The sequence below is a fragment of the Herpailurus yagouaroundi genome, unplaced genomic scaffold (assembly GCF_014898765.1).
Source record: "Herpailurus yagouaroundi ecotype Mexico unplaced genomic scaffold, PumYag 569, whole genome shotgun sequence".
Lineage (NCBI taxonomy): Eukaryota > Metazoa > Chordata > Mammalia > Carnivora > Felidae > Herpailurus > Herpailurus yagouaroundi.
The window spans coordinates 7,298,219-7,315,919 of record NW_024412786.1 but is presented as its reverse complement, the minus strand read 5'-3'; the positions used below and the strand labels follow the sequence as shown (position 1 = coordinate 7,315,919).

The 17,701-nt window shown below is 67.9% G+C and overlaps 1 protein-coding gene across 1 annotated transcript in view; it reads left to right on the top strand.

The window, feature by feature from the left end:
- Window positions 1–14,985, top strand: part of KCNQ1 (potassium voltage-gated channel subfamily Q member 1) — a 274,919-nt gene extending 259,934 nt beyond the window's left edge. The window contains exons 16-17 of the mRNA XM_040465810.1: window positions 13,201–13,269; window positions 14,641–14,985. Coding sequence (XP_040321744.1) covers window positions 13,201–13,269; window positions 14,641–14,862 — 291 coding nt within the window. The 3' untranslated portion in view covers window positions 14,863–14,985. The remainder of the gene's footprint in view (window positions 1–13,200; window positions 13,270–14,640) is intronic.
- The last annotated feature ends 2,716 nt before the right edge of the window (window positions 14,986–17,701 follow it).

Genomic DNA, 17,701 nt, shown 5'->3' with positions numbered 1-17,701 from the left:
ACCACCACCTGCCCCCGTGACCGGGACGAGACTGCAGGGCAGGGGGTCGAGAGACTGGCCCAGGCCCCGGACGGGCAGACCCACCCCTCCACCGCCTCTCAGAGCGCCCCTCCCACGCATGGCTAACAGAGGCCACGACAAAAGCCAGGAGACGTGACCGAAGGCCAGGGCCTGTGCTGGCAGGTGGTGGGGTCGGGCTGTTGACCAGGCGGTCGGCCACACCCAGCCAGCAGAACGGGGGAGCCAGCGAGAACCCCAAGGGCAGGGGCCCCAGGGAGGGACCTCAGGCAACAGTAGGGAAGGTGGGCCAGGGAACGGGGACGGAGGGGAGGGCCGGGAACGTCCGCCTGCCTGGGAAGGAGGGGTGCTGGGAGCAGAGAGGGCGCGGGACCGGCCAATTCTGTCCAGATGGGGCTGGAGCACTCGGGGCCTGGCCTGGAGCCCCGGCAACTTCCTGCCCGCCCACCCTGCTCCCCCACCTCCTCACCCGCTTCCCAGAGAGTCGGTCTCGGTGGGGGGTGGGGGGGGTGGGGGGAGGGGTTGCAGCAACACCCTGTTTAGCCACAGGGAGCGTGGCCAGGGCCTGGGGACCCGGGCCAGGGCGGCGGGGGGACAGAGGCTCGGGTCCGCCCCCACACATGACACCGAGCACCTGCTGTGCCTGGCTGTGGCCAGGTGAGAGCACAGGCCTCCCCGGGGCCACACGTCCCCGGGAGGTGGGTCCCGGGGAGGCGCCCAGACCCGGCGAGGTGGGAACCACCCCAAGCTGAGCCGTGAAGGGTGAGGGACTTGGAGGGGGGCAGTGGGCAGAGCGCGGGCAAGGCACAGGGCAGGGTGCCGGGTGCAGCACCGAGGTGCCAGGGAGGGGGCGGTTAGGGGGGCGGAGAGGACAGGCGAGTCTGGAGGGCCCCTCGCTGTTCTGATGGCCGGAGGACCAGAAGTTGCTGTGGGAGGCCTCGGAGAACTGCCTGTGCGCTCCCGCCCCAGCCCAAGCCTCCCGGAGGCCCATCTGCCCGTTCTGCCGGGGCTTGGGTTCGTGCTGCGTGGAGCGATCTGCCCCAACACCCAGACAGAGCGAGCATGCTGGGCTTACCGTGAGATACTGAGCTCCCCGTCCCGAGGGCTGTGTAAGAGGCAGACAGTGTCGGGCAGAGGAAGGACAGGCTGAGGGGGCTTCTGGCTCAGGGCCCTGGGCCTCACGAGCCAGGAGGGAACAGCCTTGGGAGGGCGTTGTCACTTCCACGACGTGGGGAAGGCACACCCCAAGCTCCCAGCAAGGCCTCACATTCCAGGCAGGACACTGGGCTTGAGCCCACAGGGGAGGAAACCCCTGCGACTTCCCTAGGAAGGCAGGCTCCGGAAGGGGGCTCCGGCCCTGCCGTCGGGCACGTCCCACGCCTCCCTCCCCACAGGCTCTTGCAGGTGCCAGGAAAGGGGCGGGATGCCAGATTCCAGGCCCGGCCACCCCGGCCCCCATCTGGGACCCCAGCCCAGAGCGCTCGGGCCCAGCCTGCAACCTGGTTCCAGCCTCAGGGGGCGGCGAATTCAGGGAATCCTGTCCTAGGAGCTTGAGCAGGAAGTGGGGGTGGGGGAGCAGCCGCGGGCTGGGTCCCAGCCCGGGGGCCGGGGGGCCGGGGGGCCGGGGGCTGCCTGCCCGTCTCGTTCAGCCACAGCTGCAGCCTGCGCCGGGCTGCTGAGTCATGGGGCTGCCGTCTCCGGGCCAGGACCAAGGCGGGAGAGGCAGTGAGACCCGACACCCCGGCACCTCGAGAGCAGGCAGGGCCCCCGGGGACCGCGGGGGGCCGGTCTGTACCTTAGCCCTCCCGCACCCCCGTCCCGGCCGCCACCCCTGAGTCCTGCAGGTGCCAGCTCCCGGCTTTCACCCGCAGCCGGCGCGGCCCTCGGCACAGCTCTGGCGGAAGCTCGTGTGTGTGCACTCATGCAGGCACGCGTGCATGAGCACGCACGCGGGCCGAGCCCCTCAGCCCCTCTGCTGGTCGCCCTCCCTGGAGCCGACCTGAACAGTTCCGGCCTCTGGTGGCCCCTTCTGCACGAGTCTTCACGAAGCGCCTACTGTGCGCCCGGCCCTGGCCTAGCAGCTGCGACGAGCCCCGCCCTCAAGGAGCTGACCATCTTCAGTGGACAGAGACACAAAAGGAGACAGGGCGGCAAAGAGGTGATAGGGGCCGAGGATAGGGCAGCGGATAGGTCACAGGCATGCCGGGAAGGGGTGGTACCTGAGAGGGGCACTTGTGTAAATGCTTAAAGGACGGCAGAGGCAGCCTGAAGCTCACAGAGCGGAGAGCCTGCCTCACAGGCAGCAGGTGCAAAGGCCCCGTGGCAGGACTGAGCCTGCACAGAAGGCCCATAAGACAGAGCCGACCAAGCAGGGGCAGCAAGGAAGACGTGACCGGATTGTGATGGGCATCAGGGCCACGACGGTGACCCTGGCCTTGGCGCTGAGGGCGCGGGGAGCCCTCATATTAAGCCCTTCTCCTGAGGTCTAAGAGTGGCTATGGGGCCGCAGGTGAGAGGCGGCCGTGGCATGCGGTGGGTTGCTGGTGGCTCAGCCCAGGGCAACGGCTAGGGCGGGCAGGAGGGAGGCTCAGATTCGAGACCGATTTGCTGGGCCCCGAATGTGTCCAGCCTTGACCATGCTGGTGCCTCTGGGGTTGGTTCACATGAGAGATCCGAGAGCAAGGAGCCGGGAGGCCCCGGGATTTCTGACCTGACCCCTCACCTAAGCAGGGATCTCGGACAGGAGCAGGCTGCGAGAGACGTCGGGCCCAGAGAGGACTCACTGAGTCCCGGACGCCTTGACGTCTTGCAGAGGCGGCGCAGCAGGCAGGAGGCCCGTGCGTGGTGCTGGACGCAGGTGCTGCCCGGCCTGGGCCCAGAGGGCAGGGGACAGCACCTCCCAGGAGAGACGGGGGCGCTGTGGCCACGGGGCAAAGTCAAGGGAGGGCTTCGTTCGTTTTGCTTGTTCGTGATGGGGAGTCTGCTGGTGGAGGGAGGGGCATGCCGGTGACCTGGGGACAGGGGAGAGAGCTAAGCTGGCTGGTGTTCTCTGCGGGGTGGCCTCGGACAGCGGCTGGACAGCCCGAGGACAGGCCAGGGCAGAGGACCCCTCTCCCCCGGGTCCTCGAGGTGCAGACGGAGAAGGGCACGCAGAGCTCTGGGGGAGGCGGCAGACCGTGGGAGGTGAGTGGGCCAGCAGGGTGCAAGCCGGCAGCGTTCTGGGGGACCCCCGGGCCGGATGCGGGCGGACCGTCCCGGGTCTGCAGCGGCCGGGGAGCGGGGGACACAGCGTGTGGCTTAGCCAAGCGGCCAGGGGGACAGGTGTCGGGCAGAAGCCATCCTTCCTGGTGGCAAGGGGGTGGGGAAGGTCAGAGACGGCCGAAGGACACAAAGTGCTCTGTCGGGGGCCAGTGGTCTCTGGGGTGGAGGGCATGTCGGAGGCGGGGTCACAGGAGGCCCACCCCACCTGCGGGGCAGCCCAGTCCCCAGAATAAAGGAGGAAGAACCCTTTAGCAAGAGCGGAGGGTCGTCCTCAAGGCTTGACTGTGAGCCCCGGGCCAAGGGGGGGCCAGTGGGCGCAGAAAGGCAGGTGCAGGGGCCACGTGGAAGGGCCACTGCAGAGCACAGCCTTGGCCCCGGCCCCCAGAAGGCCACTTCCCGGAGCAGAGCCCCCTCCCCTGAGTCCCTCGGAGCCTGCACAGCTGGGGGATGGAGGCGGGGGGTGGGGGTTGTCCTCTGAGCCCTCAGCCTCCCCGCCACCGGCCACGTGACTCTCCCAGAGCCCCACAGACAGGCTCCCTGCACGGCTGCCCCCAGGAGCAGGCTCCGTGGACATGTTTCCACAAGACAACCCCAAGACCCGTGTGGAATAAAAACAAGCCAGTGGAGAGCTGCAGCGTCTCCTGTTACCATTTATGCTAAGACCTGCCGCGGAGAGAGTCTGTCCACGTGCAGACGTCGGTGCCTTCGAGTACAGCCGCAGGGGGAAAAGCCAGGTGACCTGGGAGGGGACAGGAGCCGGGTGAGGCGGCCGGTCCGAGGGGACAACCCTCTGAAACGTCTTCGCGTTCGGGGGCAGCACTTAGACCACGCACACCTTGCGAGCGGGCCGGCTGGAAAACGAGACCACGAGAACCCCCAGCCGGGCCGGGCCGTGGACTGGGGAGGGGGCTCGGCCGGCGGGGCCGGGCAGGTGGGGTTGGGTGCACGGGCCCCAGCCTGTGGGCCCAGGCTGAGCGGGGCCAGGGAGCGCGGCCTGAGAGAGGGGTGCAGAGAAAACGCTCCAGGCCGTGGGTGTGGCCGCAGCTGGGGGACAGGGAACTGGTCAGAGGCAGCTGTGAGGTGCTGGGAACCTGGGGGACATGCTGGGGCTTTCTCCTTCTTTCATGGGCCTGAGGGACTGTCCAGGGGAGCCAGACCCTGCCCCCCAGGAGACCCAACCACATACACGGGGACCTCCATTCTCAGACGGGCCCCTTCAGCTGCCCCACGCAGCCGTCCCCTCCCCGTTGGGCCCAGAGTCAGCCGGCCGGTGAGGGGTCACGGATGGCCTGTCCCTGCTTTCAGGGAGGCAGATGTTGAGGAAGCAAACAATGCCAGCGGTGCCCGGGGCAGAAGAAGGAGAAGGATCCGTGGGCTCTGCGGAGGGGTGGACTATTCCAGGAAGTGGGACCGGCTGGTGCAAAGGTCCTGAGGCAGGGAGGGTTGTGGCACATCCAAGGAACCGGAAGAAGCCAGCCTGGGGCATGAAGGGGCAGGGACTGAGGTGGGACACAGGGCCCAGACCGTGAGGGGCCCTGTGGCCAAGGCGGGGCCGTGTCTCCATTCCGAGGGCAGTAGGGAGACCTCCATGGGCTGCACTTAGGGCCAAGACGGGCTGTGAGGGCAGAGGCGAGGTCTGTTGGCCATGGAGAGCTGCGGGGAGGGTGAGCCGAGCCTGGAGGGGGCACCGCTAGGTGGCCCGGAGGCTGGCGGGCTTAGGGGTCCCGTACGCCAGGCCCCGGCCGAGGGCCCCCCCGGGTGGGGGCGTGGGGGTGGCCGGGCCTGACCGGAAGCAGCCGGTGGCAGAAAGCACACGGCCAGCAGAGCCACCGGCAGCCCCTGCCCACCTGCCAGCCGTCGCCGGGCGGGGTATCACCCTCCCGCCGGCCTGGGGTTCGGCCGAGGCACCCCCCCACCGCCCCGCCACTGGCTCCAGGTACAAAGTGTCCTGCCCGGCGTCCCCCTGGCTTCCTGGACTCTGAGGCTCGTCAGAGGGGCAGCGCAGGGGGGAGGCGGGGGAGAATCAAACGCAGGTGGGGCGTTTGCACCGCCAACATAAACACGGCCTCTCGCTTCCAGCCCCCGTTTCCAGCCTGCCCTACATTCCCGCTTGCCCGGCCCCCGAGCAGGGCGGCTCCGTCGGCCCGGCCCAGGGCTGCCGGACGTGGGCAGGGCGGGCGGCGGCCCCTGCTTGGCCTCCGCTGCCGGGACCCCCCGGAGGCCCCGCTGGGGGCTGGCCGGCCCGGCAGGGAGGCCCGAGCCCCACCCGGGGTCTCCCCCAGCCCACCGCCCAGACCCCCTTTCCGGGTCCCCCTGACTCTGCCCCGACCCCCTCTGCGCCCGGAGCCTTCTCCTCCCTGAAGCGTTGCTGTAAGCCGGTCGCGGAGGCCTCAGTGGGGCTTGCTGGGGCCGTGGATGTGTCGTCCCCGACGAAGGCGCGGGGGAGGGCAGGGGACTGCGTGTCTGGCAGGACGGACTGTGTCCACGAACAGCACAGCGCCCACAGATTCTGCAGGGCTTTTCATCCGGGGGTGGGGGGGGGACAGGAAGTAAAACCCATCAGAAACAGGCCGGTGGTGTGTGCATGAGTTTTGGAGGAAAGGAAAGGTAGACGGGGGCCGGGGCCTGGGGGGGTAGTTCTCTGCATGCAGGACAGAACCCAGGGAGGCTTCGTGGAGGAGATGGCAGAACGTGGACGAGCTGAGGGCACGAGCCACGTGGGGTCCCAGGAGGATGTTCCTCACGGCCAGGAGGGAGGGGGCGGGAGCGGGGCCAGACAGGGGGCTCCGAGGCCGGGGCCGGCAGGGCGGGCGATGGGCTCGGACCACACAGTGGGACAGAGGACAGGCTTCCCCCGGGTGGGAGCAGAAGAACGCATCCCTCGGGCCGCGGGGGCCAAGGGCAGAGCGCACTGGCCTTGTCCCGGTGAGCTGGTCCCCGCTCCCCTCGAGGCCTCTTCTGCTGGGCCCGGGGACGGAGCTACCGAGGTCCTCCACCTCCAGAAAGAACAGCCCTGCCGTGTAGGAACGACCCAGAGCAAAGCGCGTTGTTAGGCCGCCATTATTAGGGTCTTCGCGCAGACGGCAAGGTAGGTCGGGGCGTAACGAACATCGTATATAAAAAGGTCTTTGCGTGCAGAGGACAAAAGGAAGGCCACTCAGTAAAGTTCGGTGCATCGATAGGATCAGCACTGACACCTTAGTCCAAACTAAGTCCCATGCAAATCAAAGATTTGCGGGTAAAGTACACACACATCCAAAAAAGCGCCAGGAAGAAAGGGCCACCCAAGTGTGCACAGAAATCTAGAAGCCAGAAAGGGGAAGAGGGATAACGCCGACTGCGTGAAAAAGCAAACAGATAAATAAGACTTTTGTACGGCAAGGCGAAACGTAATATTCACGATTGCCACAAACTGATTCACGACGCAAACAGCACACTAGGGAAAACCGGTCGGGATGTACGTGTCAAAGGACAGGCTTCCTTAATATACAAAGAGCCCTTGTAAATCAATGACAATGAAAAGGCCTGAGAGCAGTGGTGGCAGTGCTCCTGGCCCCTGCTCCAGAGACAGAGCAAGCCCTGGGTTTGGGGGACCTCTGTCCCTCCTGCCTGGCACTGGGGCCCCCAGAGAATGTCAGGGGGCCTCGTTTGCTCAGCCAGCAGTATTTGTGAGGCACCAACTTTATGCCACGCGTATCTACCCGGCACCTACTACATGCCAGGCTCTGGGAGACCCTCTGGAGATACAACAGTGACAGCGTGGTCGAAGGCCCGGCCTCAGGAGGCTTCGGTTGGTGGAAGGGGCCACGAGCACGTAAACCAACACACTAGGACATTTTGCGGAGCGGGGAGAGGTGCAAACGGAACTGTGAGCAGTGAGATCAGGAGGCTCCTGGCTGGAAAGGTCAGGGAAGTCTGCTCTCAACATTGGAGCTGAGGTTATACGACGTGGTGGCAGAGCGAATAGCACGTTCAAAGGCCCTGGGGCAGGACCAACAGGGGCGTATGTGCTCTGGGTCTGAGAGAAGAGGATCAGGGAGGACTGGGTGAGGGGGCTGCAGAAGATTCGCTTTCACTCCGGGAATTCCGCGGGGGGGGCGGTAGCGCAGGTCCGCGGGGGGAAGCTCGGCCTGGCAGCTGTCTAGGGCGAAAGGGAGACGGCCCAGCCCGTGGGTGACAAGTGGCTATGACAGTCCCATCCAGCGACGCGGCCGGCCAGGCTGGGGTGTCGGAGAAGGAGAGGCCAGGGGTTGGATTCAGGGCCCCAGCGGGTGGGAGGTACTGAGTGCTGTACCGTGTGAATGTCTGAGCTGGGAGGACAGGGCTGGGGGCAGGCTGGAGCCCGAGTGCCCTCTGGGACCTGCTGGGCCGAGACCCCGTGAGACCCGTGTGCCGGCGGAGGTGAGGTCCTGGAGTCCCTGCGGGGAGCGCGGAGCTGGGGCCTGGAGTTGGGGGTGTCTGTGCAGAGGGATGCCCTGGGGCTGGGTGTGCAGGGGTGCGCCATGATCCAGAGGCCCCCGTCGGCGGACGGCCCGGAGCCCGGCGGTGCTGGGGGTCCCCCCTTCTCCTGCCCCCAGGCAAGCAGGTGTCTGTGGGCGGGGAGAAGGACTTTCTCAGAGGCAGGCGACTCCGTGCTCAGCGAGGGCCAGCCAGGCCCAGGCAGGCCTCCGGAAGGGGCCTGGGGAGTGGCACTGACCAGGCCCTCACCGTCCGGTCACGGTACGCCAAGGACCCGGCCGAGACCTGGCTCAGGCCACCTGCCTCCTCCAAGTGCGCGGCCTCCTCCATCCGCCCTGCAGCGCGAACGGCACAGCAGGTGACGCAAGGGACAAGGGCTGGGACAGGGGCCCTGGTCCGCGGCCTCCAAAACACTCACCTTAGCAAAGTGCCCACCCATCAAGCCCCCCCGTGACACCGGTGCTGGGGCCGAGGCGCAGTGGCCGCCATGTCTCCTGCCTCTCTGGGCCGGTGTTCACCCAAGCAGAAGGCCCGGGAGACGGCGGAAGGACACGACGTGTGTTGGTGGCCACGAGTCCCTGTTGGAAGACACCTGGCACCTCGCAGAGCCCCCCGCCGAGTGGGGCCCCTGCTGCTCACCCCCTGTGCCGCGCTGTCCCAGCAGCACCGCCGGCTGTGGACCGGCGCTCACCTCCTTGGCACGTGCAAAGGCCCAGGGGCCTCAAGGTCCCGCTAGACACACTCACACCCTCGGCAGCTCAGGGGACGATTTGGTGGGCGGCGAACTGTGTAAAATCACACCCGAGCGGCCCACGCATCCCCCGACACAGTCTCCCATGCTCTGTAAAGCCCGGTGTGGGTGTGTGTGCACACGCGTGTGCACACACACACGCGCCGACCGGCCTGCGCCGGAATCCTGGCTCAGCCTCAGTCCGCACAGCACACGTGCACGCCTGAACGCGCGCTCTCAGGAATCACTGGTCTCGAGGCAGCGGGACCCTTCGTCGGAGTTCAGCGGGTGCCGGGCCCTGGTTCCGGGGTCCCGAGCGTGAACCCTTTCAATCTCTGCAGCTTCCCGCCGAGGGGGCTTGTGCCATCGCCCGGAGAAGCGGGCTCAGGCAGCGACCCACCCCAGCCCACCCCGCTGGGACCTGAACCCAGGCGGCCTGTCCGGTGCCCGGCCCTCCCCTTGTACCCGGACCCCGCGCTTATGCGGCACACCTGTATGCACACAGCCACCCCCCTCCCAGCCTCCCGCGGCTACCCTGCACGCCCCCCGGGGCGGCTGGGTGCACGCCCGCTGGCCGCAGGGCGGAAAGGCCCAGCCGAGCGGCTGCCCCGGGGACTGGCAGTAAACCCCAGCAGCTAGAAACACGGTCGGTCTTCCTCCAAGAGCGAAAGCACTAAAACAAAGCCATAAACGCAATTACACCGTCTCCTGCCATAAATTAGGACGTTACGAAGTGCTGTGATCTATTCCCACTCATACCCGGCTCTGTAAGACGGCCCGGCCCCACGGGCCCTCCCGAGAGGGTGATTTACGGGTGCTGTTGTCAACGGCTTGCCGTGGGGGAGGGGGCTCCCGAGCCCCGAGGAGTCGGGGGCCCAGCGCAGGCCACATGCGCGCTCGGGGCCGGCCGGGCCGCCCGCCGGGCAGGGACACCTCGCACCTCCCCCCCTTCCCCTTGGCCCGAGGGTCCCCGGGGGGCTGGGCCCCGTAGCACCCGCTACGTTGATTCCGCCAGCGTTCACCGGAGCCCCCCAGCGCTGGCGAGGAAGGGCGGGGGTCCCGGGCGCATGGAGCCTAATTCTGATGAGCGACACAAACCCACACTGGGCGTCTCGGGGGAAAGAGGTTAGGCGCTGCTCAGGGGGATCGGGAGGGCGGCGAGCTCGGTCGGTGATGTTGGTAAGACCTAAGGGTGGGAGTGGCTGGTGCCGACAGCAGGAGCGTCCCCGACACAGGCCGCCATGTTTACGGACCGGCCCAGAGATCTGGAGTGGAGTGAATAAAGAGGGAAGAAGGAGGGGAGGCCAGAAAGCCAAGGGGGACGTGCCAGGGGACCACAGCAGGGACGCGGCTTCTGGGACTGAGGTGGAGCTCATTGCAGGGGAAAGCTGGCTGACAGGCTACTGCAACCGTCCCAGCCAGGGAGCATGGCGGCCTAGCCTGGGCTGGGCCGTGGCGGGGGAGGGGAGGGGGCAGGGCTCTCCCCGGCTCCACCGACAGACACGATGCTGAGCCTGACGCCGAGATTTGCAACCTTCTCCTGAGGCGAGGAAACCGCGGAAGGGCCGGGCCGGGCCCAGAGAGGTGGAAAGGCCTAGATGGGAGTGCAGGACGCCGTGTGCTCGCAGTGTGCACGTGCCGGTGTGTGTCCCCCGCCCGAGCCTGGCGCGCTCCAGATCCAGAGGGCAGCGGACCACGGCTGTCGCATCGGGGGGCCCTCCTGCTGGCACAGTCAGTGGGGAGAGCTCTGGGCAGGCAGACCCCAGATGGAGCCAACACCTCTGCGTGGACACGGGTGCCCGGCATGTGCGGGAGGGCACAGGGGCAAAAGTCCTAGGTCCCCGTGACCCCCGCCGCCCTCCCTGACCAGGCAGCGGCTTTCTGAGCGAGGACCAGGGGCCACGCCCACAGGAGCAGGGCACAGGCGTGGCAGTCTACAGGGATAGAGGCCCCAAAAGTCCCGGAGTGGGGACGGGACCACCTGCTCGGTGGCCCCACGGCCCCAGGTGGGTGTCACCCCCTCGGTCCTTCCTGTGTCCAGCAGGGCCCGTGGTCCCGCTCGGCGTGGCCGGGCTGTGTCATGGGGCGGGCCGGTCGGCATTCACTCCTCAGACCCCGTGTCCCACCCTGTGTTGGTGGCTTTGCATGATCTCTGTGTGTTTGGAAGGGGTGGCGGGAGACTTTGGGGTGAGACTTTGGGGTGCTGCTGGGGGCCCTGGGGCCCTGGACAGGCAAGGCGGGCTTCTGCCCTGAGCTTTCCAGCACAGGGCTCCCTCCTGGCTGGGGGAAGGTACCCCTACCCCGAGTCCCTCCTAGCCCTGCCCCCAGCTGTGGGCCAGCCACACCCCTTCCTCCAGGAAGCCTCCAGGGACTCGAGGTGCACCTGGACCGCAGCCGCTTCGCCGTCTAACGGGGACCGTGCAGGTGTCTCAGGTCTCCAGCGGGGGGGGGGGGGGGAAGGGGGGGAGAAGACGGCCGGCGGCAGCCCCAGGGCCCCCACCTTCCTTGGGCCTTCACTCCCGCACCTCCCTGGTATCTGTGACATGGGAGGGGGAGAGCTGGGGGCCTGCAGGACAGATGGAGGGCAGGTGAAAGGTGAGGTTATGCAGACGGGCTGAGTCATGGCAGCCATGTCCCCGTGTGTGTCCCTGGTGTGAGAGCCAGCGTGGAGCCAGCTGGGGCCCCAGACTCCTGCGTGCCTTGAGCCTCGGACCCCCAACTCCCTGCAGCCCACACGGGTCCTGGACAGTCTGCAAACAGGAGGGCCCAAGTGACCTTCGTCCCGGGACGCTACAGACGGCTCTCAGATGTCCCGAGAGTAGGTCCTGCCCCACCTTGAGACCCGGACCGCCCGTGGCCCCAGGGCACCGCGAACTGCCTCCCAGAGCAGGGGGCTCTCTCCCTCGCCCCCCAGGCCTGGGTGCCCCCCCCCCCCCCACCCCCACCCCTTGGCTGTCTCCCACCAGTGCGGCCAGGGCCATCAGCAGATCTGGGGCTGGGATCAAGGCCAGGCAGGTTCTGCAAAAATTTCCCTTGAAAGACTCTTTTTCAAGATTTTCTTTTGAAAACAAATTCATAACCACATCACACAGGAGCCCTGTCGCCTCGGGTTTGATCACCAGCCGCCCGGGGCCCTCTCGCTAGCTGTTACTCTAACTGCTTTTTTCTCCTGCGAGGGCCGCGTGCATCGTCTGCTGAGTTGAGACCAGGAACAAGGGCGCTTTTGTCGGCCTTAGTCTTTCAGTCCCTATCAGATTGCAAGGAAGGATGAGGTCCCAGATCCCCAAAACCCATCTGCCCCAGCGGCTCCGGGGCCCGAGCGCGGCGGCCTTCCCCTGGGCACCCGCCAGGTGGACGCACCTCTGTGGCCCATGGCAGCTACCCCGGCCCTCTGAGTGCTCATCGCGTCACCTTCCACCGTGTAAGCGGGACAAAGTCACCTGTGCCCAAGTGGAGGAGACAGAGCGCAGGACAAGGCCACCTCAGGGACCATCTCTCTGGGAAGTGACAGAGTCAGGCCCAGGGCCAGACAGGAGCTACCCGCCCGTCACCCCAGCTCGGGTTCTCCGGAGCCCACCGGCCCGGGCGAGTAAGGCCCCTGCCAAGGGGCTGCTGCATGAGTCCCGGGACCACCCTGATGCCCTGCCCCCAAGCACAAGAGTGTCGGACTCCATCAGCCTTGAGGGGGCAGGGCCTAGGGGCTGGGGAGTACAGGGCAGACTTGGGGTGCTCAGAGCCAGCAGCTGAGCGCAAGGTAGCCCTGGGGGCAGGGAGTGGCACCAAGGCCAGCCACTGAGCTCCAGGAGGGGCACGGCTCCGGGGGAAGGGGCCGGGAGGGCTCTGGAGGGCTTGGCCCACCCACCACCCCCCCCACCGTTCACCGCACCCCTGCCGGCCCCAGCACGGACCGCAGGACGGTGCCCAGGCGGCCAGGAGAGGCCCGGCCTCCCCCGCCCCTCCCGCATCCCTGCCACACCTCTGTTTCCTCTTTGCCCCAGAATACCCTGTAAAGGCTTCCAGACCCACACGCACACCTGGGGGCTTCGACAGATGGGCACGTGCCGCAGGGTGAAAGCTTATGAAACCACAGATCCTCTTCTGTAATGTACTTGGTGCTTTCATTAATGCCAAACCGATCGATACCCGAGCTGGGGCCAGTTAAGTGCCACTGGGCCACGCCCGGATGTGCCTTGTTCAAAGCCACTGGTGTGCAGGCCTCGGAGAGCCCAGGTGACTTCCGCTGGGCCTCCCAGGGCGCCCGCAGGTAGTGGAACTGAGGGGCCCCGGGAGTCTCGGGCCAGGGAGGGAGGTGGGGTTTGGCTGTGACGGCGAGCAAGCCCCCCCCCCCCACCTGCCGCGTCGCCTCCTGTCCCGGGCACTGCGAGTGTCCACTCAGCCTTCTGAGCTCAGCCCAGACCCCTGCTCTCACCCCTTCCCAGGACCGGCTGCTTCTGCCCTGACCCCTCCCTGCCTGACAGGCGTGTCTTCCCAGCGCAGAAGCCCAGGGGTGGGGGCCGCAGGGGTGAAATGGGAGAGGCGGGGGTCCCGGCCGGTGGCCGTGAGCAAGTCCTCTTCTTGGGGCCTCGGTCAGTGGCCTCCACATGGCTCTACAGAGAACGAGGGTGTTGAACGGTCATCTGGGGGGTGTTCGGGGGGTGGTTGAGCGGAGCGGGCCCCAGGCCCCACCCCAGCTGAGCCAGAGAAGCCCACTCCCCCTCCCCTTCCCTCTACAGCCGGGGCTGCCGCACCAGATTTATCCGGGAGAAGAGAGGATCAGGCCCCTGTCCGGGGACCTTACACAGGTTACGTCTCAGACCCAGCTCCATCTGGGTCTCAGCCCCACAGAGCTGGGAGACGGGTCACCTGGGTTTTGCCTCTGGGGAAGGGGCAGGGCCCCTCCCACAGCCCTTCTGATGGAGGGGGGCTGCTGCTGGGACGGGGGTTCCTCCTTCTGGCCCCCATCTTGGCCTACCTGGTACAGGGTCTCAGGTGAAGGGACTCCTTCAGCTCCTCAGGAGGGACCCCCTCTGCATCTTGATTCGACCGTCGCCTCCCTCCCCTCCCCTCCCCTCCAGCTCCGGGTCTAGGGTGGGCAGGAGGGGGGCGGGCGGCCACACCACCTCGGAAGCCGGCCGCCCTGGGGACCAGCTCCTGGGTCTCCAGCCCTCGGGGGTTTAAGGCCACTTCGCCCCGCAGCCATCTTCCCCGGGGCCGGCCAGCCAGCACCCGGCTCTGCCTGGTCCCCCGGGGAAGTGGGCCCCGGGGCGGCCCAGGACGGAGCCCTCAGGTAGAAATGCGCTCCTCCTCTCCAGTCCCCACCGCTCCCAGTCCTTCCGGTGCTCCCGGTACCCCAGGCAGCGGAAGGAAGGCCTGATTTCTTCTCTGATGGAGCACCGGGAAGGAATCACCCTCAAGGGCACCGCGACCCCAGACCCTGGCCCACACCCGGATGGACCCCACGGGCCCACGGCTCACCGGCTCGGCACGCCTCCTGGCCTACTCCCTGCGGGCAGGACCCAACCCAGGGCCCACCGGGACTCCCGGCGCCGCCCCCGGCGGGGGCCCCCCCCCCCCCCCCCGACCCTGCACTCCTGGCTGGCTACCCGGCAGCCCCTGGCGGGGAAGCGCTCGCTGGCCCCGGGCCGTGCCGCGCCCGCATTTGCTTCCCGTTTCACGGGGTGGCCCTGTCTTGTCCACCAGGGGCAGCCCCAGTGCCCAGAGCAGGACAGACTACTGAAACAGAGTGTCGGGCCACGTGGCCAGAGAGAGCGCCGGGGACCCTGGCCTGACCCCTGGGGGGGGGGGTCGGTGCACACGGGGTCCTGATTTTCTGGCTCAGCGGGAAGACGGTGGTGCCGTTGGTAGGGGGGCAGAGGGGTCAGGCAGAGGGCAGACCCCACCCCGCGACCCTCGAGCCCTTCCCAGGGCTCCACTTTCGGGAAAAGGGGCGGGAGGGGCCTCTCGCCCAAGTGCAGACACACGGGGGAGGGAGGGGGGCCCGGACACACGTGTGCTCGTTCCGCGCGCACACAGGCATGACCGGGGCCGGGCGCAGCTCGCGTTTGCACGAAGGCACCTCCCGGCCCCGGGCTTCTCGGAGCCCCGGGGCCCCCGAGGCCACGTGCACACCCGGGCTGCCCCCGCCGGCCTCACCTCTGCTCCCGTCCCCACAGGTGGCGCAGCTGGACCAGAGGCTGGTGCTCATCACGGACATGCTTCAGCAGCTACTGTCCCTGCACCACGGCGGCCCCCCGGGGAGCCGCCCCCCCAGCGGGGGCGGGGCTCAGGTGCAGCCCTGCGGCCCCACCAACCCCGAGCTCTTCCTGCCGGGCAACGCCCTGCCCACCTACGAGCAGCTGACTGTGCCCCGCAGGGGCCCCGAGGAGGGGTCCTGATGGGGGCTCGGGGACCCAGGCCCTCGAGGGAAGGCCCGGAGGAGCCCCGGCGGCCCCGGGCCCACCTCCCACCCAGCAGGGGCCCCCTGGGTCACTGGCCCCTCCCTCGCAGGCCCCAGACCACCCCCCCCCATGAGCCACGCTGCCCTGAGAGCCTGCTCTTAAAGGGTCCCTGAGGCCCGCCTCTCCCCAGCCGGCGGGTACTAGAACTCGGCTGGGTTCGGGGGCCCCTCTCGGCTCTGAGACCACACCGTGGACCCCACATCACTCGTGTGGCAGTTGGGACACGGTGGCAGGGCGCAGGCTGGACACCCGAGGCACTTGGTCCGTCCCACGTACGGCCAAGAGACAGCACAGGGAGTGCAGGCCCACCCTGGTAGGCCCTAGGGGGCTTCCTGAGAGGAGACAGAGGGGCAGCCTGGACAGGGTCTGGGGGTACCACACCCTCAGACTCGAACCCAGGACCCCTGGAGAAGGCAGGCAGGGCAGGGCAGGCCCAGCCCGTGCCAACTCAAGAATGCCCATGACGGAGGCCCCGGAGCCCCGCTCAGCAGGCCCCAGGCCTGGGCCACGGCTTCCGGCAGGAGGGACCAGCCCACCGCGGTCCCCAGAGTGCTCCCCTGGGGGTGGAATGTCCCCCACTTTGGACTGGCAGCTTCTCCCGCTCACTCCCCGCCCCGCGTGCGGCCCCCGCCTCAGCTCCCCGCCAGGTCCGATCAGCTGGCAGGAGGCACAGAACCGTCGTGTCCCCTGGCCGGCTGCTGGGCGAGGAGTTGCGTGAGGCTGTCACGGTCCCTGCATGGGACAGGGGCTCCTCCCGGGCGTCACGTCTCACAGAAATCAGAATAATTTAAGGTGATTTGGAATCTGTGTTTTAATGAGTTTCACAGTATGATTTTTGACTCTTAATTGTGACGCTTTTCCTAATAAACGTGGACTCACGAAACCTGTCTGGGCCCTGCGCTCGCCTGGGTTCCTGAGGGAGCGACCCGTCCTTGGAACACGCCTGTCCTCCTGGGGAGCACCCTGGGCCCGTCTGCCCTGCCCCAGGGAAGGAGAAGAGGCCTGGAGCCAGCCCGCTGGCAGGAGGGCCCCTCCCAGTGACCCACAGGCACCATGAGGCCAGGCCATTACTGCCCTGTCCCCATTGCCAGCACCGAGGTCAGCTTTGTCCACACGAGCTGAGCAGAGGGAAGGAAACGTGGCCTGCCATCCAGGCCTTGCCCCTGTTGGCACCTTTGCTGGAATGTTCTTCCCACCCTCACCTCCTTGTATTGAAATCGCTCCTTCGGTCCGGGGCCCAGCTCAAAGCCCCCTCCTGCTCTCTCTGGAAGCCCCTCATGGGAAGCAGCCCCTCCAGGCCTTGCGACTCCTCCAAGGGACAGGGGCGATGGGTGAGGTCATTGTCCTCAGACACGCACAGGGTTGGAGCTCAGGGACCGTGTCCTCCAGGCCCACGGCCCACACACCAGCCGCACTGTCACTTCCCGGGCCGCAAGGCTTGGTGTGGACAGCACAGCGCCCAGCCCTCCCCTGCGCGCCTACCTGGGCCACCCCACCTCCCGGCCCAGCTGTCTTCGCCTCCTGCCCGGTGGACAGGATCCCCCCCCAGTCCCCTTACAGGTAGGTGCCCAGGTGGCTGCTACATAGGAACGCACGGTCTGTGTCACAGAGGAGGGGGCCGGTGTTGAGAGAGCTCGCAGAGGCTGTGGATCCCGTCAAAGGCTGCAGCCTTGGTTGGCATGGCTCCTGACTGGGGCTGTTGTGGGCGCCTGGCGTGGCCAAGATGTGGTCACGGCCTGTCGCCCAGCAGCCCCTGAGCCCCTGGGGAAGGCAGGCACCTTGGTAGGACCCAACACTCAATCCAGGCCTGGTCGGAGCTGTGGATGCGGGGTGAGGGGGGCAGAGCCACCCAGGGGAACACTCGTCTGTCCCCCCCCCCCCAGGCAGACCGGCCCTGGGCCGAGCTCCACCACGGCAGTGGGCACGTCCGGGCCCACCCTCCCTTTAAGGAGGTCAAGGAGCAGGGACTGGATCCCCACGGCAGGGGGCGGGGTGCAGGGCCCCTGCACAGACTTGCCTACCCCCCTCTAGGCCTCGACTTCCCCATCAGTAACAAGGGGCTCCCTCGGGCCTGTCCAGAGTCAAGCAGGCTGGGGGCACGTGCCAGGGGAGCCCCAGCCTGCCCTCGCCCCACCCCAGGGGGCCCACGGCACTCTGCGTGGCCCCCCAAGCGGTCGCCCTCGGCCGGGGTGGGGGGTGAGTCCGCTCCACACACCTGTTCCTCCATCGTCTGGGACGGCTGTGCCGTCCTGTTCTCCTTCCAGAGCCCACCCACGTTCCCAGGCGGGCGAGCTGGGGGCGGCTGAGAGTCGGGTCTCTGGAAGCCGCTGGAGGCCAGCGTTGGGACAGGCGGCCCAGGTTTCCGATGGAGGGGAAGCTCTGGCCCCTGTGGGAAGGGAGGGCCCCCGGGTCCCCGCCTTGCCGCGCCCCAATGGGCCGGTGCCCCCTGGGGGGCTCCCACCGCGGGGACTCGGCACCTGGCCTGACCAGCGTGGGCCAGGGCAGGGGAGGACAGGAGGGGCGGCGCAGGGCCCGTGGCCTCCCCCCCACCCACCCTGCACCCACCAGGGGAGGGGCGGGAACGACAATTACTGGAAAGGCAAAAGCTGTTGTTTCCTTGTTGGGTAAACATTTGTGGAAACCCCAGGAAGCGGCCGGCTGGAGAGCAGGGCCCTCCGCGGCGCCCCAGGCCCCCCCAGCACCCCGGCCCCCCGGCCCCCCGGCCCCCCGGCCCCCCGGCCCTGGGTGTGCTGTGGCGGGGCCGCCCATCTGGGCA